General features: G+C 41.4%; 1 protein-coding gene across 6 annotated transcripts in view; it reads right to left on the bottom strand.

Moving 5' to 3' along the window:
* The window catches only part of TRIM9 (tripartite motif containing 9), a 93,688-nt gene that overhangs the window by 47,464 nt on the left and 24,641 nt on the right, over positions 1-21,583 (bottom strand). For all 6 annotated transcript variants that reach the window (XM_054567050.1, XM_054567052.1, XM_054567053.1 and 3 more), the window contains exon 2: positions 124-219. In XM_054567050.1, the coding sequence (XP_054423025.1) occupies positions 124-219 (96 nt within the window). The remainder of the gene's footprint in view (positions 1-123; positions 220-21,583) is intronic.

Here is a 21,583-nt window from a genome sequence, read left to right as displayed (position 1 = left end):
TTTAGAAGAGACAGAGCAGAAGAACAGGGTTTCCCCTGACAACACATAAAAATAAAAGAGAAGAAACAAACTCTCCCACCACACAGTTACATCTTAACCTCTGGGTCTCAGTTGCTGCGGTACCTGGATCTGCTGGACCATGTTGCGGAGCTGCACCAGGAATTCCTTGGCTTCTTTGGCCCTGTCCGACAGCCCGTTCAGCGCCTGGGAGAGCTGGCTCTGCAAAGACGAAGAAGGAAACCGTGGAGCTATAGTCACGTGAAGTAGCAACAAGATCACGCAGGGTTGTGTTGACCCCAGACTCAAGACTCTTCAGTCTCTTCAGGTTCCTTTTGTCTTAATTGGACCACTTAGCTGACATTTGTGCATGGGTTCTGTCAACAGCGGCCTCTAGGATGCCTTCCACAGACCCCTGAGTAGTTTCACCTCCGAAGCAGTGAGAACTTCCTGGCTGTGGCAGCAAAAAGCCCCCACCAGCTAATATTTGCCTGGAATTTCCTCCTCTCATTACATAATTAATTCAGCAATAATTTATTCAATACCTATTGTTTGCAAGAATTAAAAAAAAAGAAGTCAGATGATCTTATAATTATCAACATTATTTTGCCCAAAGGGCTATTGGTCTGGGGTTGGGGCAGAAAGAGTGAAGAGAGTCAAGACCAGGATGAGGGAAGGAAGGAAGCATGACAGGTGTGGTGCTCTGGGACCATTTAAATGTGAAGGTAGATACAACGGGCACAACAACATTCTTCCCCTTTAACATCATCTTCCTTCTCCTGAGTACGGGCCTGTTGCCCTGACTCGTCTCCACACTAGACTCCTAAGCCAAGGCATGCTGTCTTTGTGATTTCCCCAAATCACACTACCCCATCCATATAGGGATGCAGTTTTTCTGGGCGGGGGGTGGGGGGAGCATATGTCTAGGGAAGCACTGGCTCTCCCAGTTTCCCTGTCTGCTGGGTGGCCACAGGGCACATTGCTGATCGATGAGACCTAAGTGGAAATCAGCTGGGAGCTGGCAGAGTCTGAGAAAGCCTCTGCTCTTCTGCTGACATGGTACCGGTGTTGCAGGTGCATTCTTCTTCCCTTCTGTTCTGACTTTATGGCAAATGTCTTGTGATTCTCAAGAGGAGAAGGCCAACATGATAAGAGAAAGAGAAAGCCTTAGTTCCACTGGTATCTGAGCAGCTGAACCAACACTTGAAGTCTCCTACCACTAGGCTTCTTGTTCAAAGTAACTTCAAGTACTGGTACTGGAGCTTTCCCTCACTTGCAGCCATTACCACTGTACTGGGTACAAAATCGCATCACCTGGCAGCCTGGCCACAACCTTCCATTTTATTAAATACAAAGCTGGGCACTAAATCTCTTTGAGAATATGCATGCCACATGCTTGGTGGAGGCGATGTAGGGCAGTAGAAAGAACAAAGGCTTTGGCAGTGTTTAAATTCTGGCTCTGCCTCCTTACTAAGTGTGGCCTTGAGAAAATTAGCTTCTGGCTGAGTTATTCCAATGAATAAAATGGGAATAATAATAATATATTGTAGTTGAGTTATTGTGAGGGTTTAGTGCATTCACTAATGTGAAAGTTCTTGCTAGTTAAGGGTACTGGTTAAGGGAACTATTCTGAATTAATAAATGCTGCCAGATATTGGCTGTTCAAACTTCTACCTACAGTTTTACCTCATCCATAAATAGAGAAGAATACTGTTATTCTTGGGTGTTGTGAACATTGCATGACATATAATACCTAAAGCCCAGAATCATGCTAGTGCATGGTGCATGCTTAATAAATATTGGCTGTTATTAACTCTTATTTATCTTTTTTCTTCCTGCTCACAAACACCTGCTGACTGACTGGGGGCATCTGAAGGGGAGATTCCTTTAGGAGAATATCCTTTATCACTTGTGCTTTGATTGATGTACTCAGACTCGAGGAGGCTCGACTGACAACACAAGTAAGTAAGGAAAAGCACAAAATGAGCCAACACTTGCTGAAAGGGCTGCTCAGCTCCTTATTCCTGGGTCCCAGCTGCACTGTAATCTGGGGTAAAAGTTTTCGCTTCAAGAACTTTTTCCAGCAGCCCAGGGGTTGAAGGAAGAAAAGAGGGTCTTATTTGCAAGGGCAAGCAATAAAATGACAGAAATTCTAAGGAAGAAACTTTTTCACCGGTACTTTGACACTCACAGCACTTGTTTTCTTGACTGAACAAAAGCTGGCTGGGTTACCGCCGTTTTCCTCCCCTTTTTACTATTACCCTAAGACATATAACCTGTGCCTTACTGACATTTGGAGGTTGGAGCACAGGGGCCAAGTCCATTCAATGGCACAGAACTGTAGCTGCTTGATTTCTTGTATTCTAGCTTTGCAATTAATTGTCTACATAATGTAAGTCAATCCTCACGTCACCCCCCCCCCCCAAAGAATTGTTAACCAGTTGCTGCTACTTATTTAGAAAAAAAAAATTCTGTAGGTGACAAAGAAGTCTGGCCTCACTCACTTGCAGGATTTTATATGGCAAAGCAATATGTGAACTGCAAAAATCTATTTATTTGCAGAGTTCCTCTTTTTGTGTCTATGTCAAGTCCCGAGGATGCTTTCTACCTGGCAGATGACTGTTCTGGTAGTTGATAAACAGCTGTATTCTAAGATAAAGATCTAGAAACCTTTCTCTGAAGCTTTGTTAACTTGTGGAAATTGAGCAGGAGAAAATAAAAAATCCTGGAAACTGTTTATCACTAGAAAATGCTCTTACTGTAAGGATTGACACGCGGGTTGCTTTTATAGTATAGTCTTTTGACCACATTTATAAACTACATCTGACATAGAAGAACTTTATTATTGACTTTGTTTCCCAGAAGGCATTTAAATTCCTGCTCTGTGCTAACAGAGATCACAGAGTTTGTATTCAGGACCAGGGAGCAACCCTGTGAGTTTATGCCAGCACACCGAAGAGGCAAATATTTAGTGTGTGTTTTCATTACGGTATCTTTGGCTGTACGTGCCATTAGAAGCTGTTTATAAAGCTTGGCAATGATTTCTTGGATATTTATTTTCCAATTTCCTGAAACTGTGTCCTGATCAGAAAGTGAATGAGAGTGAAAAAATGATGTTGCTGAAGAAGCACCGACAAATTTCCAGTCAAGCGCTCAGAGCATGTTCTGAATAGCCAAGCTCTCCCAGAAAGATGGCAAGTTGTCTGCAGCTTGGGGAGAGAAACAAAGAACTCCACCTCCTCCTCCCCTCCTCTCCTGATTTCCCCCTCCAGTTTCCACCCAGACTGGCTCCCCTTGCCTCCTAAAGGACAAAATGTTACAGGAGAACGGAGTGCCTGTTGACGATGTTTCAAAACCTATTATTATTCAGGCTCAGCAAATGGGTAGTGCATTGTATGCAGCCTGACCAAGCTCCTTACTTGCCTGCGCATCTGCCCAGCCCAGCTGCTGAGCATGCTCAGACAGGAGACAGGGTCTCCTTTCCTTTCCCTGCTGTGAACATTATTCATGTGTCATCCATTTCCCTCCTTCCTGAAACGTTCCCCCTCCCCCTCTCCCGCTCCCCAGGCCCAATTTACTACAACTATTGGATGGAGACAGATTGGGGCAAATGGAAGGAAGCTTCCTGGCTGTCTGGGATCTGAAATTACAGGCACAACCTCCCTGCCTCCCCAGGGAAACTCTGTCACAATGCACGCTGCTGAGGACGGCAACCCATCCCACCTCCTTCCCAGGTACCAAGATCAGCACAAAGCACTGGGGCGCAGTGACAATCCATGCAATGTGATTCTGAAGGAAGCCCTCCCCCACCTTTCCCAGAACAACAACAATTCTTCTGAAGAAATTCTGATTTTTGAGTCTCACTACATACTGACATTACATAATTAAAAAGTAAAAGCAAGACATTCCAACAGTTACAATATATTGGCCATTTATTCTAAACCCGAAACTGATGGGTTCTTTTAATATGTACTCAGTTTAATCCCAGTCACCACCTGCCATTATGCAGAGGCTCCGGGAGGGTGCACCTGGGCTCAGATTTGACCACTCACATAGGAAGGGCTGGAATGCTAATTGTTGTGTGATTCCAAAGTCATGCTCTCTGCTCCACCCTCCCAAAGAAGAAAATTCTTCCTTCGCTCATGCCAGAAGGAACAAAACCAACCCATGGTAAGAGCATGTAAGACCAAGGAAGATGAGTTGATAGGGGATTATAATTGATTATGAGGGAATTTAATTATGCTTAACAGTGAGACAATATGTAAACCATAGCATGGCTAGTTAACCTACAAAATGTTTAACTTCTTTTTCCTGCATGAAGTTTTTTCGGTGAATTTGAAATGGATCCTTGTCAAAGAGAGGGGTTCATGGAAAGTGCAAGAAGCTTTGGATTGGGGTCCAGTGCTGGCTTTATCACCTAATGACCTGAGAGCTTCGCAGAAACCGGGCTAAATGTGGAATGAGGTAAACAAATGAGAATTCACCAAGTGAAGCTTCAAGCTGAGGAACCTCCAAGCTGAGCTGCCCAAGGGCCTGATTCTCCTTCTAGCTAAAGCTTCTCTTCTTCCTGCCTGCAGCCCTCCCGTCCCCCCGAAGAGATCTCTCCTCTGGTTTCTCCGGTGGTGGGAGTTCCTGGGTCAACCCCAGGCGCAGCTCACTGTAGTTACAGGAGAAGGAAGCCTCAGAGGCTAGCCTGCCTGAAGGAGCCGCCCTGTCTTCAAGCTCGGCAGCAGGGCTAGGGCAGTGAACAGGTTGTCATCTGAACACTGAGTAGCTGAGCCTGGGAAATGAAACACACAGTCCAGGGGTGAGAGTGTGTGTGTGAGTGTGAGAAATCTGAGTCTGTGTGAGAGTCTGTGAAACTGTATGTGATTGTAGGTGTATATGCATGTGAGTGTGAGTATGAGTTCAGAGTGTGGAGGGTGCAAGAGAGTATGTGAATGAGTGTGTATGAGATTTTTCATCAGCAGAGTAGTCTCCTGGCTTTGCATAAGACTGGTATTAGAGGGGTCGGATGGGTAGGGAATTTGTCCACAAAACTGCTGCTTATTTCTCATTGGTTGTGACAAAGAGTCTCTCTGTGGCCAAACTCTAGCCAGGCTCCTCTGAGCTGTGTTCTCAATGAGGCCTCAACTTTGGCCTTTAAAGACTTGAATAAAACACCAACACAGTTTCTAATACCTCAAGGCCACATCCCTAAGATGACACTAGTCCCCCTTACAGTGTTTGTCTGAGAAAACTCAAGGCTGCCAAAAGAATTTACTGTTTGTTCTAGGCTTTCCTCTGTCTCCCAGTCCCTGTGCGGGGTAGCAGCCTAACCTCTGGAAGCGCCTGCTGGCACAACCAGGTGGGTATCACATGAGCCAACTCCTCCTTCCCACTTTTTGTAATTTTTCACTTCTCTGACTCTACCGAGTTCCTGCCCACCCCCTCCCTCCTCCTTCATTCTCTCTTAATATTCCCAGTCCTGTCTGTAAAAACTGAAGCTGAGGTCAGTTAATCCTGGACTTTTTTTCCTGTTGTAAATGTACATTACTGATGAAAATCTGTCCTTACCACTTCCCCCAGTGTCCGGCTTCGTTTACCGTTGACAGGAGCAGACCCCGGCTCTGAGCTAGGGGAGGCGGGGGCTGTCCCTGGGCAAGGAGCTGACCCTCAACGGGCCGAGGTCAACTGAAGGATAAGTAGGAAAGCCTATCACTAACGGATCCAAGGTTCCCGGCCTAAACTGGCACATCTCTTATATATGAAACAAATCTCACCATTTTCATTGTGAATCTGACCCTGTACGTTGTGTGGAGGACAGAAAGAAGGGAAACCTTATGGACTTTTAATCTAACACACTGTTACATGTAACCCTCTTTCCCACTGCTCAGCGCCGGACCTGCAAGCACAAGCACACGTTCACACCCAAAGCTTATGCAGAATGCCATCTACCTCCTTTTTAATAACCATTTAAATCTAAACATTCCGTTTCAGTCACTCTTTAAACCATAAATATATACTAGAAATGCCATTATTTCATCAGGTTGTAGCAACTGAATGAGATAGATAGGCAATGGGACCAACAGAGACCATGCGAACCGGTTTATCAACACTCTACGAGATTCATGTGACAAAGAAGAAGAGCAAAGGAACTGGCAGAAAATCACAAGGCCTCTTTAGGCCAAAGCCAATCACATGGCCAAGGATGACAATGGGACAGGGCCACGCAGTCCATTTACAGGAGGCCCTGCAAGTCACGTGGCAAAAATGGGGAGGGAGCAAAACGTTGTGAACCACACTGCAATCGACCCCAATGTCTGAGTAATTATAATTGACCAAACCCCAAAGTAGGACATGTGGTATGACAGAGAGTTTTGATCATACTTATTTTTCAACATTATTTTATTATAAAAATAATTATTAAACAAATGCTTACAATATGTCAGGGGTTAAATAGAAGAACTTTCTATCCATGATTTCATATAATTCTCACCACAGTCCTGTGATGTAGGTACTGTTATTATCCTCACATTGCAAATGGAGAAACTAAGCCTAGAAAGTATAGTATTTTAGATGGGGTTCCCTGGATGCAGACTCAGAGCATTGCATAGGAATGCTTAGTTGCTGAGTGCTCTCAGTAGATCCACCTGTAAATAAGCTAAGACGTGAGAAGGCAAAGGGAGAACAGCGGTCTGCAGCAGCCTCCACCTGTCCTACAGGGAGTTCTGGAAATGAGGTGGCCCCGGAGGGTTGTTCTCGAATCAACGCAAGGGGGTCCCAGCAGTCACTCACAGGACTCCCCTGAAGGGGAAGAGCCTTAAGCAATGCAGCTGCCTGTTGGCACGAGCAATTTCTAGAGTAACCTATCAACAGTGACATCCGCAGCAGCTGGAAAAAGGATGTATCGGCCTTGCTTTTAAAAGGGGGTCTGGGCAGAGCACCACAGTATCCACTACAGTTAGGTAATATGTCCATGATCACATAGTAAAAGGCTAGAGTTTAAACCTAAGTCCACCTGACCTTGAAGTCTACCCTCTTAACCGCATAGGTCTCTATTGGTCCCATTGCCCTATCTATCTCATTCAGTTGCTACAACCTGATGAAATAATGGCATTTCTAGTATATATTTATGGTTTAAAGAGTGATTGAAACGGAATGTTTAGATTTAAATGGTTATTAAAAAGGAGGTAGATGGCATTCTGCATAAGCTTTGGGTGTGAACGTGTGCTTGTGCTTGCAGGTCCGGCGCTGAGCAGTGGGAAAGAGGGTTACATGTAACAGTGTGTTAGATTAAAAGTCCATAAGGTTTCCCTTCTTTCTGTCCTCCACACAATGTACAGGGTCAGATTCACAATAAAAATGGTGAGATTTGTTTCATATATGAGAGATGTGCCAGGTTAGGCCGGGAACCTTGGATCTGTTAGTGATAGGTTTTCCTACTTATCCTTCAGTTGACCTTGGCCCGTTTATTAAAAATAATAATTATTAAATATTAATAAATTAATTAATAATTAATAAACATTATTAAAAATAATAAACGGGCCAAGTGATTTAAAGTGTTTGCCAATTTCCATGGTATAAAAACAAAGTTGATTTTAGGCTACCCAAATGATATTACTGAACATGGAGTTGGGAAGAGATGTGCACCATCAGTTCTTTGGAGCTGGGAGTTGGTCTGAGCCAGGCCAGCACACCACTGGGCAGGTCCCACCCAGCGGCTGGGGGCCTCATAAAGGAGACACGTAGAACATAGCTTCGGACTACCACCAATGGAACTCATGTGAACAAGAAATAAAACCTTTGTTTATAAGCCATTGAAATTTTGGGGGGTGTTTTACCACCAAACTAATACAGATAACAATTATAGTTTTTCCCTTCATGATTTATTAATTTAATCATGATTCATGTAGTTTCCCCATGGGCCAGGCACAGTGCTTCATGGTAGGAAAATAATGATAACAAAAGTAAACACTACCCCTTCCTTTAAGGAACCATCATTGCCCTGAAACTACCACTATCTTTAGCTTAGTAATGTCCATTTAAAAGTTCTCTCTCATAGGCTCTCTGATGAAGCAGAAGAAGACTAGAATATTCTAACAACCAACAACAGAAATGTAGCTTCTCTGTCTCTCAGGAAAAAATGCAGTTGTTGGCTTTCCTAGCAAGACATGGCCAGCTCGGGCCACAGGTTGAATTCCAGAGATACTCTAACAGCTTTTAAAGTCCATCAAACTGAAGATGCTTCTCTTCTTTAGACAGGAAACTCTTAAACTGGAAATACAAATCAGCAGGGAAGGCTTTTTCAGCAATGAGATAGAGGAGCCACTTTTCATCTCACAGCACAGAAAAAACAAAACAAAAAAAGTGTTGCTTCACCCAATGTTCACAGTTTCTTAGGAAAGAAATTAATTTGCCATGTCTCTATGGCTTTTGCTTAGAGTGCTGGAGGCTGTAAAAGAATTCATGCAGCAATTGTGATTGAAGACATGAAACTTTAATAAAGCGGGAGGCGTAGAAGCCATAAGGTCAACCCCACTGTGCCCAAAGCTCTGTCAGGGAGCATGCCTTTCTACAGATATTCTAAGCCACGATATGTGTGTTGTTAGGCAGTTACTAAGTATTTACAGCCAAGGATCAAAAATATGCTTTCCTTGGGCTAAGCCTTTGTGTAAATATTGGATTTCGCATCCTGGAGATGGACTGCAGGAAAGATCTCCTTTGTGCATATGCTGCCTTTCCTCTGGAGAATTCTACGGCCCCAACCAGCAGGCTCTAAGTCCCTTTCCAGAAAGCTGTTTCTTCTACGATCCCCCTCTGGCTGCCTTCATGCCCACACTCCTGGTACTCCATGGTCTTCCAGGTGCTATAGCATGCTGCTTTGTCTGTTGCTACCAGGGTACAGTTTGAAGAAGGAAAACAGATTTGAGATCTATAAAGTTTCCGTTCTCTATAGTATTTAAGTGCCCCAGATAGAAACGCTCAGTTCTACAATTAAGGGCTTTTCACTAAATAAATAAAAAATGCTCTTAGAAATACATGTGATAAAGTGGAAAAAAAAATCACTGAACTATTTTTCATATAAAAAGCGCTTTTTTGGAGACTCAAGTGTTAAATGCTAAAGTGAAAGTGACTTTTTATTCATCCTCTTAAATTTCCAGTGATGAGAACTAAATATCTGGTGGGAGTTTGACTTTCTATTTATTTAAAGAGGTAACTTTTACTCCTTATTTCAAAAGCAGAACATGCTCATTTCAGAAAAATCAGAAAACGAAAGGACTTAAAGGAAAAAAAAAACCCCAAAATTACCAATAGCTTCAGAGACACCATATTAACAGCCTGAGAATGAACCTTTGGTTTATCCTTTGAAATCTTGTATACATTTATAAGCAGATATGTATGTCTCTATACAATGTAAGTCAACAAAATTGAGATCATGTCATAAGTCCGTTGTTTTCTTAAAATTCACTTTTTTCACTTAACATACTATAAATGTTTTTGCATCTGGCTAACTATATGACTACTCCCTTTGAAATAACACTGGTAAAATTTGAAGTTCTGAAGCTTTAGATGGAAAACAATATGATCACAATGAATAAAAAGAATATGACCCATTGCAATCTGTGGACACATTTCAAGGCTGAGTGAAGGACCAAGAACTGGCTATTCAGCTCTCTCAATACACAGGTGAAGTATCTGAGGCACCTGCCCTTCTGGTAAAGCAGAAGTTCTATGAGGCTGAGCTGGCTCAGGACTAATCACCAGGAGTGAAGCTTACCCATCAGGCTATTGAATTTCAATGATTTCTTAAAAATAGGAACAGAAATGCCGCACAATTTATAATAGCCAAGTGCTGGAAGCAACCTAAGTGCCCATCAATAAATGAGTGGATCAAAAAACTATGGTATATGTACACAATGGAATACTACGCAGCAGAAAGGAAGAAACAACTAGTACCCTTCATGACAGCATGGGTGGAACTGGAGAGCATTATGCTAAGCGAAATAAGCCAGGGGACGAAAGACAAATACCATATGATCTCACCTATAAGTGGAACCTAATCAACAAAACAAACAAGCAAGGAAAACATAACCAGCAACATTGAAAGAAAAAAGAAACCGACAGTAACGAGAAGGAAGGAAGGAGGGGGTTGACAGGGAAAGGAAGGGGAAGGGTCAAATCAAGGAACATGTATAAAGGACCCATGGACAAAGCCAAAGTGGGGAAGGATTGAAGGAGGGAGGTGGGGGTGAGTGGGGCAGGGGAAAGTGGTGGTGGGAAAATGAAGACAAAGGTATATGAACAATAAAAAAAAAAAAGAACAGAAATGGATTTTTGGTCTCTTCAGAGCAAGTGGCTATTGTTCATTTTAGAAGCCTAAACTGATGTATGTTTTGAATACCGAAGTATTCCTTTCCAACTTAAATCTGTTCTGATCATCAGCTTATAGTTACCCTGAAATTTCGGCTTACTTGAACCTGCACTTATCTTAGAAAAGCTACATTTTTCAAAAGCATGGGGTCATTACGAGGCTGGAAAATGTTAATCACAATATCTGAGTTTTAATTCTGACTTCCAGACCCCACTACAACATCGATGCAGACATTTGCACATCTTCTTTAAAAACAAAGGTTGCTCAAGGAGAGGCCACTATGCGGCTTCTAGATTGACAACACTGAGTGCTGGTGAGGATGGGGCAAATCACCTACTGCCACTGGCAGTTAAAATGGTATGACCACTTGGGAAAACTGGAGCTTTCTAATAAACTTAAATGTACAAAGGCCTGTCCAGAAAGTATCCAGTCACGTGCTATGAAAAATAGAGGCATTTATTGAAGAAGATGCAAGATACAAGAAATATTGTACACAGGACAATGATGCCTCAATCCCCTTCAAAGTAGGTACTTTGGGATCTTACCCAGTTCTTCCAGCATCTCTTCCACTGTTTAGAACACTCTGCAAAATGCTTTGTTGGAATTGCCATCAGCTGCCCTATTGTACTTTCCTGAATCTCATTGACAGTCTGAAATTTCTTCCCTTCCAAAGGTGATTTTAGTTTTGGGAAAAGCCAGAAGTCACAGGGTGCCAAATCTGGTTCATTGGTGGCAGACTGAATCAAGTCATTAGCAACTGCAGCACGACGTTCTTCTGCTCTGGTAGTAGGAACTGCAAAATGAATTTTTCCATGACACATTTCATGCCAAGATCCTCCATCAAACTCTTGGACACAGTAGTGTTTGGAATCCCCCGATTAACTTCTAGTTTTTGCACTGTCAGTCGCTGATCTTTGTTGATTGCAGCCCGTACACGTTCAACATTCTCAGGTGCTCTGCTTGTTGCAGGCCTTCCAGAATGTGGACCACTTTCAACAGATTCTTGACCATCTTTGAAGCGTTTGGGCCACGTTTTTATTTGCACTGCAGTCATTGTATCATCCCTGAAAGCCTTCTGAATCATCCAGATAGTTTCCGTGGAGGAATGTTCAAGCTTAACGCAAAATTTGATGCACATTCATTGCTCTGCTCACTCAGTCATTCTGAATGCGAGGGCCACACAGTGCACCTATCCTACACGTCAGCATATGTCCACAAAAGACTTGATACAATGTTCATAGCAGCTTTATTTATAGTAGCCCCAAGCTGGAAGCAGCCCAAATATCTATCAATAATAACATAAATAAATAAATTTTGTCTATTATACAATGGAATACTGCGTAGTAATAAGAAAGTACAAACTAATTACATATGCAAAACATAAATTATTTTTAAAATATTATTTGAAGCAAAAGAAGTCATGTACCAAAATAGTTCATATTGTATTTATGTAAAGTTCAAGAACAGGCAGAAGTAACCTATGATGATAGAAGTCAGGAAAATGGTGACTTTTGGAGGTGGGGAGAGGGACTGGAAAGTGTTTTGAGGGAATTCTCTGAGGTAGAGATAGGTCTGTATTTTGGATCTGAGTTGTAATTATGTATCTAGATACACCCATACAAACATATATACGTAAAAGTTTATTGAACTATAAACATAAGGTTTGTAGAATTTACTGTAGATAATTTATGCTTTTAAAAAAATGGAAGTTTTTTTCCCCAAGGGTAAGTACTCCTTGTATATTTTCATTTGTTTACTAAGAATTCCATGCTGTGTGAAAAATAAAAGTATTTTTGTTCAGATGGTCTTGTTTTTTTCCAAGTGAATTTAAATAAACACCCACAGACCCCTCAAGCATCTTATGCGTGATATGGGGAGCCCTCCCCTCGGAGGCTGCTGCTTTCTGCCGTTCGCCTGGTCATGTTGTCAGTTTTCTTCGGTTGCGCACACCCAGCAACACCTGAAATCTTGGCACATGGCAACTGCAAACTCTGCTCTGGGTGCCCTCTCACAATAACATAATTTTAAATTTAAAGACGTGGCTGGCTCACAGTCCTTCTAGAGGAAATGGATACCCATTTTGGAAAAGTGGCGATTCCTCAGAGGGAGGAGGAATGATTGGGGCCATGGAGTAAGAAATGGGATGACACACACTCCTCTGCCCGTACCTTTGCCCGCCCTCAAAATTGTCCCATCCTTTATGACGGCACCAATACCCTAAGGCTTGTAAGACACATGGTCCCTTCCTGTCAGCTCATGATGCCATAACTTTGCAGGAAGAACTTGGGTGCAGATGCGCTGGGTTCCTTTACTTTGACTCTGAGTTTGAGAAGCATGTGATCCTTTCTGATTGATAATAAATCTACATATTCCTCCTCTGACTGTTCTAACATTTAATTTATAGAGCCTGAATATAAGGAAATTAAATTATCCTTAACATAACTCTCCCTCCCACTATCATGGCTTTAATTACTCTGAGAACAAACTAAAATACAGTCTTATTATTCTAATAAATGATCTTCTTCATTGGCAAAATTGAAACCCTTTGGGATATCTTAAATAGCTTTGAAAACACATTGAGGAGTCCCTTCACCCCAGAATGGGAAGGTTTTATTAGAGTCCAGTATTTATAGGCCAATTTCCATCCAAAGTATAATTAACAGTGATCATCAATATTGTTCAGGAAAATGGATCGAAGCCATGTCTGATTCCTTTTCACCCTTTCCCTCTGCATCTTTGTCAATCCATCTCCATGCAAGTGAATTGTAGCCCTAGCCTAGTGAAAAGGGAATGTTTCCATGACAACAGATTTTCGCTCTGCTAGTTAGAATGTAAGATTTGACTCACAGAAATAAATCTCACCACGGCAGTGGGTTGATTTTGTAAACGACTTAATAACTGTGCAGTCGTTTCCAAAGAGCCCATTATAAGCTTGCATGAGCAAGGGTAGGTTATGTGGGGTGACTTGTGAATCTGCTGCTAACATCACACAGACAGCAATGTGCAGGAAATGTCCGTTTTGAGCTGCTGTGCTTGCTCAGTGCTGCACCCGCCAAGTGTGGACTGAACAACCTGGCCCTCCTGTGAATTTCAATCATGTTTTAATCTGAGGTGAAGGGAATAGATTTTAGAGCAACTCATAGCAAATGACAAGTGTTCATCTCCAAATGTTTTTCCTTTTATTTCCAGAAACTATTAATTTCTTGAAAAGATGAGATTCCCAGAGCTGTTGTTAAGGTATCCGGTATGGTATGAATTTAATTGCTTATTATTTATTTCTTTGTTAAAATTAGGTGCTTCTTTAGTACCTCTTACCATCATTTCCCCTTCGTAGTAATCTGTCTTATTTTATCAATTAAAAATTGTATAGAAACATTTTCAGGTTTTTAATTGTCACTTAAAAACCTAATATGATGTTTCAAATAATACTTTATAAACATATTTTTCCCAATAACATTTTTATAGATCATAATGGTTAATTCCAATTTGTAATGAAAAAATTGCTATCCATCTAGTGTCGATAATTAAATTCCATTAACTCCACCCCCGAATCCATTGAGCTATGTTTCCTTCTGCACAGTGGGACTCACTGCTGAAGCAGGAAATTCGGTTGCACTGAGGTTTTGTCCTCAGCAGAGAGCCAAGGAGGGAATGAGTGTGCAGCTTTAAATAAGGATGCACGTATTCAGGATGTGATGAGGACCCTCTGCAAAGTGCAAACTTGACAGCTCAATCAGCTCCCTCCCACCCCAGCTTGTGATGCATTATGCTCAGTGAGCTGGATTTTAAAAACCACTGCAAGTATTCGACAGCAATCTCTCAGCACAGCACCTGTCATTGTTCCCACCCAGCAGAAGATGCTTCTGACCAAATCTGGTCAAATGTTCATCTCCATGTTGTGCACCTTCCTTGTCGCCTCAGCCTGTCCCCCGGTGCCAACTCTCCTTCCTTCTCTCTAAACTTACGAATGACCTGATACCAGTCACTTAAAAATGATCTGCCAAATACTCCATCCATTTTCCTTTTATTGAAATTCATTCACATTAAATTTTTATCTAAACCAAAGATTTCCTTTTTAAATATTTTATTTCTTTGTCAGTAGCGAGGGAAAATTTTGGTAATGTTGAGAAAAGAAAAATTAAAGTTAGAAAATCTGAATAAAATCAGTGAATTGAATCAATATTATGTGATATGTGGTATGTGTTTTTGTATTGTAGTTTGTGCAAAATGTTACCACTGGGGAAACTGGGAAAAGTGTGGAAGTGATTTCTCCATATTATTTCTTACAACTGTATATGAATCTACAACACAGTCATCTCAATTAAACGAGGAAGAAGGAAATCACTTCACATGTGAAAATGCTGGGCAAGTATTCTTGGTCTTCTATCCTATGATAGAAATTTATTTTTTTTCACTCCCAGAGAAAAAAAACAAGGTGATTCTCATTAATAAAATTATTTGAAAGTCAGTGGAAAAAACATTCAGACTTTCGAACCAGACTGCCTGGGATTGAATCCTGGTTCTCCCAAGTCCCGTGAAACCTTGGACAAATTAAAAACTCTGAGCCTTAGTTTCCTTCTTAGTAAAATGGGAAAACAATAGTATCCACATCATCGAGTTGTGAGGACTAAGTAGTTCAATGTATGTACAATGTTTACAACAGTGGCACATTTTAAGTGCCTGGTAAATTGTTGGTTCTTATTATACAAACACAACGATACCACGTACATAAAGTCTGAAGATAAGTGATACTAGAATAGGGATCCAGATGTGTAGAGTAAGACTAAAAAGAAATGCATGGATGTTATAAATACAAATTCAGGACAGAATTACCTTTGATAATGGGAAAGGGAATATCCCTGGGGGAGGGACACAGAGGGAGCATCATTTGTCTGCTATTTTTCAAGGCCTGTAGCTCAAACATCACCTCTTCCGAGATGCTGTCCTTGACTGGCCCAGCCCAGGTAGAACCGTCTGTCACCACCCAGACAGCACCTTCATTTACTTCTGCAGCACTCAGCCTTCCGTGGCTGTGTCTCCTACTGGAGCTCTTTGATGGCAAGGTTGCAATCGTTGATTATTGAGGATGAAGATAATGCCCAGAAAACCATTCTGTAGGATGATGGAATCATGAGACTGAATTGATACCAGGGATGTCCCAACGTTAGAAAGTAAGAGAAGACAATTAACCCTCTACATAAAGATATTTGATTAGTAAATAATTAAAATATTTATGATGTACCTAACATGTGCAAAGCACAGGTCCAGGCCATGCTGTAAAACACAAACAGGAGCCCTGACTGGTGTGGCTTAGTGGAATGAGCGCCGGCCTGTGAACCAAGGGATCACTGGTTCAATTCTGAGCCAGGGCACGTGCCTTGGTTGCAGGCCGGGTCCCCAGCACAGGGCATGGGATAGGCAACCACACATTGATGTTTCTCTCACTCTCTTTCTCCCTCCCTTCCCCTCTCTCTAAAAATAATAAATGAAATCTAAGAACAAAAGGAAAAGGACAAACAGGATAAGGGACACATGGTCTAGTAGAGGAAAAACTCACATATATGACCTGTATTTGGTAAGAAAAATGGCCAAAGAAGAGTACCAACCAATGTTATGGGTGAATCTGAGAGATTCCTTTTTTTTTCCAAGTTAGAATAATGTGACACATCTTAGAGAACAATAACAAAACTTTCTATGAAGATATATAGCTTTTAATAATATTTATATAAAAATATTTTCATGGAAAATATAGCTTTTAACAAACACATTTAATTCTAACTTAAAAAACACTAACTTAATAGAACAATCTTTTAAGTAAATATATTTTTATATAACTTATTCTTTAGACATCCCCTTAGCAAAACTTATCATTGCATAGTACAGGCCCTCATTTAGGCACTGAAGACTCACGTTTCTCTTCCTGATAATAGCTTGCTCTGAGATGCCATTTCCTAAAATGTACTCGCCTAAGATTCTGTTGTTAATGTTAGAATGATGAACATCCAACTAAACCAAATTAAACAACCCACTTGTTTTGCAGTGCAGAGGTTTTCAGGGTTAAAATAGTTGTGTAGCAGCTTAGGGAAGGATCATTGCATGGGCGCCTCTCCCTTGTAAATGTTTAATTGTGTGTGTTCTGCTGGCTGGACTGAATACCATGCCGCTCTGTCCCTGAAGCGCAGTTTTGAGGATTCTCATTTCACAGAACTTACAGACAGGGGCTATATTCAACGTGACAGTCTAGGAAGAGAGTCACCAGCCCTTTTCCCCAGTGAGTATGATATCAGAATGCTCATTACTCAGCATCTTCCTTTATGCTTCCAAGAGCCCTTGTTAGCTGAGCACTGTTAGGAAAGTTCATGCATTCATCTGTCTACTTGCCCCTCTATCAAATCTTTCTACTGAGTGTGTCCTGTGTAAAAATTATTAGTTTGTTAGTCGAGATACAAAGACCAACATGACTCAGAATCTGCCCTCAAGAAGCTAGTGATTCAGGAGAAGACACGCATGCAAACTGTTGAATAAACACACAAAAAGTGCTCTATGAGAGGTGTGTGTACAGGGAAGCATGGAGTTAACAGAAGCACCCAGTTCTACTTTGGGGTGGGTGTCAGTTGAGAGAAGACTCAGGGAGGAGGTAAAGCTCAGGAGCCGTAGGAAGGCTGTTCCTAGAAGAAGGAACATAGCAAACGCAGGCATGGAGGTGTAAGATGGCCCGGCTTGGTTGGGAACTGTGAGCAGTTCAGCATGACTGCAGGAGAGCAGCGAGAAGACATGGGCCAGAGGGTTCCTGATGCTTTCTCTGTTTCCGGCAGTAAGCATAGTCTTCACTGATCAGGCTGTTGCTAAATTTCTTAAATTGGCAGGCAGAGGCATTATGCTTGGCTTTTGTCTGCTGGCTTTCAGGAAAGGTCTGAACCACCATCTCATTCGTAGTATAATTTACCTTGTACCTAGTGATACGCCTTTAAAAGTCATTATAAAGTTCCATTTACCCTGAAGTTTTTATTCCGTTGATATATCATCATTAAGACAGTGCTAGACTCTTTGAAGAAGCCTCAAAGATGATTGATTTTTGGCAAAAACAATGCACAAATTCAAAAACAAAATTTCTGGGTTATATTTTGAATGCATAAATGTGAAGTCATTACACCCCAGTCTTATCATTTACATTAACATAGTTTAGTATAGGCACCATTCTGGGCTTTTATTCTTTCTTTAAGACTGAAAAGATTATACTGGCTCTCATTGTGACTTGCAGTAATGTGAATGCTTCTTAGTACCCAGAATCCAACAGACATACAAACACTGTGTAGATACTTCCATGCACAGGAGATAAGGTGGTGAACAAAACGAATCCCTGCTCTCACAGAGCTCACATTCCGATGGGAGGCAAAAGAGCAAAGGTAGATATACATATTTAATGTAAGACTATATACGTATGTATATGACATTACATAGATACAGAAGTCTGTCTCTCTGGCCATTTCTCTGTCTATATAGCTATCTGTCCAAACATCAAGCAGTGATAATTGCCTTGAACAAAAATAGAGCAGGGTAAGGGAAGAGGGAGAGAGAGAAAGCGATTGTGTACATGGGCCCCCTAGACGGTACGGGGTCTCAGGGAAGGCCTTTCTCAGTGGGTACTTATTAAACAGGGACCTGAATTAAGCAAGGAAGCAAATCACATGAACATCTGGGAGGAAACCAATCCAGACAGAGGGAATGAGTTTGGTATGTGTGAGAAGGGGCAAAAAGATGAGGGTGCCTAGGGAGGCGTGTGGTGGGTAGAGAGTGGTAAAAAAGAGATCCAGAGGGAAGGACCAGGTCGTACAGGCTTTGCAGGTAAGGAATTTTGGAATTGATGGGAAGGTATTGGACAGACTGACATGATCTGATTGACCAGTTACATAAAAGAGTTATTATAATCACAGGAAACTCTCCCTGTGGAAGATTGTATTCTCCCAAAATGGCCATATCTTGATACTTATCTCTTCCTAGATGTACTTCTGACAATGTGCCACCAACAGAAGTGTTCTGTGTTCCCTCTCCTTGAATCTGGGGAGGAGCTTCAGACTGCCCAAACCAAAGGAGTATATCAGAACTGATCTTGCGTGCCTCTCAAGGCTAGGTAGCAAAAGGGATAGAGTTTCTGTATGACTTCAAATTCGTGGTCTCTGTCTCCCTCCCTCCTGCCTCTCCCTCTTGCCAATTCTTCCTCCCTCCCTCTTTTCTTTCCCCGTCAGGGACGAGCACCATGGGAATCCAGCTGCCAGGCTGTGAGGAAGCCCAGACGCTTGGAGAGGCTGACACACAGAGGAAGAGAGGCCTCCTGCAGGGCCCCAGCACCATGCTGTCAGCTGTTTGAATGAGGCTCCTTGGAAACAGATTATACAACCAAGCCTTCTTCTCCAAGCTGTCAGGTGACTTTGGTACAAAATAACACCTGACTGTAACCACATGAACCACAAAGCGAAGCCACTCCTGACTCCTGATCCACAGAGACTGTGAGATAAGGAATTGTTTTTGGTCTCTAAGTGGTGTCTAAGAGCTAGATCATGTAAAGCTTTGTAGGTCATAGTAAGGATCTTGGCTTTAACTGTACGATGGAAGGTCATTGGAGAGTTTTAATAAGGAATTGATATGCTCTGATTTTTTACCAATTACAAAAAGAAATCATAATTAGATAACCACATGAAACCATCTTTGTCCCTAAACATGTTATCTTTTTTCCTTCCTCCTCTCCATTTATGTCATCTCTTCGATCCTTGCTCTCTCTTTAATGTCTCTATCTAGCTCGTTCTCTCCCCCCTGCTCCCTGTTGCTTCTTGCTTCCTTCCTCTTGGTTGTTCTCATTTCTTCCTTCCTCCGCCTGTCCAGGGCCACTCAGAGGAGCTGTGATTCTAGGAAGCCAAACGGCCACTGCGGAGAAATGATTGAAGAGAAATTTGGCGTGGTGGGGTGATGGCAGGCAGGCCTTTCCAGGCAGGCCTCTGCTGCACACTGAGGGTGAGAGACGGGAGACTGTTTTACAAAGCACCCAGGAAGAGATGCATTCACATAACTTGCAAGTGTGAGTGTAATTAGCCAAGGAGTATAATGCAAAGAGCTAAATGATCCTAAACTTGTAATGTTAATGAGGTATAAATATGGGCCCCCAAATAAAAAAGATGGGACAGTCTAACAAACCATACTTAAGGTCTTTTTTTATGATAGGCATAATGATCCAGCAACTAAATTTTATTCATGTCCTTATCTGACTTATTAAATTAATTCTCTCAGCATATATTTTCCAATGGTGGAAAAAAGACCTATGTTTCAAAGCAAACTACCAACTACCTAACACTTAAGGAGCCCCTTTAAAAATAACAAAAGAGAGGAAGTCTGCAAAGAAGATTAGGAAGTAGTTTTTAGTTAATAGTGTCTCTTCAGAGTTTTTTAACCCCCCATTGCATGTCTGCTGGAATTCCTCTTCTCCTGGGAATTAAATTTGATCATCAACAACCTCATTCCCTAGACTATCGTTACTATTAGGAACATTTACTTTGTATTTAATCCCTGTGGACTTAATTTTGAATGGAAAGGAGGCAGTGATTCTGTTTGAAGCAGCACAGTTGATCTGACACATGATCATTCTTCAATGATATGAGACTCTGATTTCAAAGTAGGAGTTTTGATGTAGGTACAGAGATTACCAAGATTCTATAACATTCAGTTTAGCTGCTGCCACTAGGTACTCAGACTTTTATTACTTAAGCAGATTTTTCATTAGCCCTCCTTTTAAACTGAAGGCACAGACATCATTGCCTATAATACTCTAATTGTTGAGGGTTAGGGTTCAAGCAGGTCACATCACTATATTGGTGTACCATGTGTGTAAATAAGCTCCATACCTCACTTCTGGTTTTACTATCTTTAGAGTCAAAACAAAACAAAACTTAGAATTAAAAAAAAATCTTGAAAAATGACTTGCACAAAGCACTTTTATTTCTTATTTATGAAACGCTTTATTAATGATAATAAAATGAGCTTTATTTTAGGTACTTTCGGTATTTATCAGAGAGCCCCAAGAGAAGTCAAATTTCAATTGTGCATTTCCCCCCATGGTCCTGAGGGAATTCCTGTGCTTCCTCCAGTGCTTTCTTTTCAAGAGCTGAGTGTTTATGGAGGGGATGTCTCTGATTGATGGGGAAATGATGCGCAGTGCTCACTGACACTAAGGCCCTAATTCAAATGCAGAAGAGTTCATTCAACACTCAGTTTGTAGTGTGCATTTCACATTCTTTGGGAGTGTCTCTGACTCGCAAGCTCAACTGTACAGTTGATCAGAATAGACCTTCTTATGGATGGGAAGAGTTACAAACTGTCAGCCAAAGATAAAGTCTAGAAAGGAAAAATTTATGGGCAAGGATGAATCTACAAGGGTCTGCCGTCTTAAAATCTTCAATAAAGTTGTCAATTTAATCAGCTACCGTCTCTAAAGATAGATGAATATTAAAAATTCATTATCCTAAAATGTAGTTATTCAAGTCCAGAGACTATCATAGAATTGACTAATCTTTCTCCAGAAATCATTTTGACATCATTTTGAAAGTATGATTTACGACTCACATAGAAGAGAAAGGATTGGATCATATACTCATTTGCCATATTACTTTGAAGTTATAATGTTACTTCATTAAGTCTCAATGCAATCAATTGTGAGAGGCGCCATTATTTTATGTTCTAATAAGAAGAAAAAGCATTGCCAATTAAACTATAAAACCATGTTTTCTTATCACAGTGATTATAAGACATACCCTGATTGCAAAGATCATAAAATGTGAAAAATGTGTGTTGTAGGCAGAATAATGGTCCACAAACATGACCACACCCTGATCTGTTAGGATATATGGCAAAAAGCATTAAGGTTGCAATGGAATTAAGGTTGTTAATCATCAGATGGGGTAATTATCCTGGATTATAATCACAATGTAATTATAGGATCCTTAAAGTAGAAGACGGAGGCAGAAGTCAGAGGAGGATATGATTACAGAAGAATGGTCAGAGAAAAGCAAGGTTGCTGACTTTGAAGATGGAGAAAGGGCTATGAGTCAAGAAGTGTGTGCAGCCTCCCGAAGCTAGAGAAGACGCAGCAATGATCGCTCCCCTAGGTCCTCCAGAAAGGAACACTGCCCTGCTGACATCTTGATTTTAGCCTGGAGAAACCTGTGTCAGACTTCTGACCTACAG

Source organism: Pteronotus mesoamericanus, unplaced genomic scaffold (assembly GCF_021234165.1).
Source record: "Pteronotus mesoamericanus isolate MK-2021 breed Mesoamerican mustached bat unplaced genomic scaffold, CSHL_Meso_final contig_182, whole genome shotgun sequence".
In the NCBI taxonomy this organism is placed as follows: domain Eukaryota; kingdom Metazoa; phylum Chordata; class Mammalia; order Chiroptera; family Mormoopidae; genus Pteronotus; species Pteronotus mesoamericanus.
This window is presented reverse-complemented; position numbering and strand designations above follow the sequence as displayed.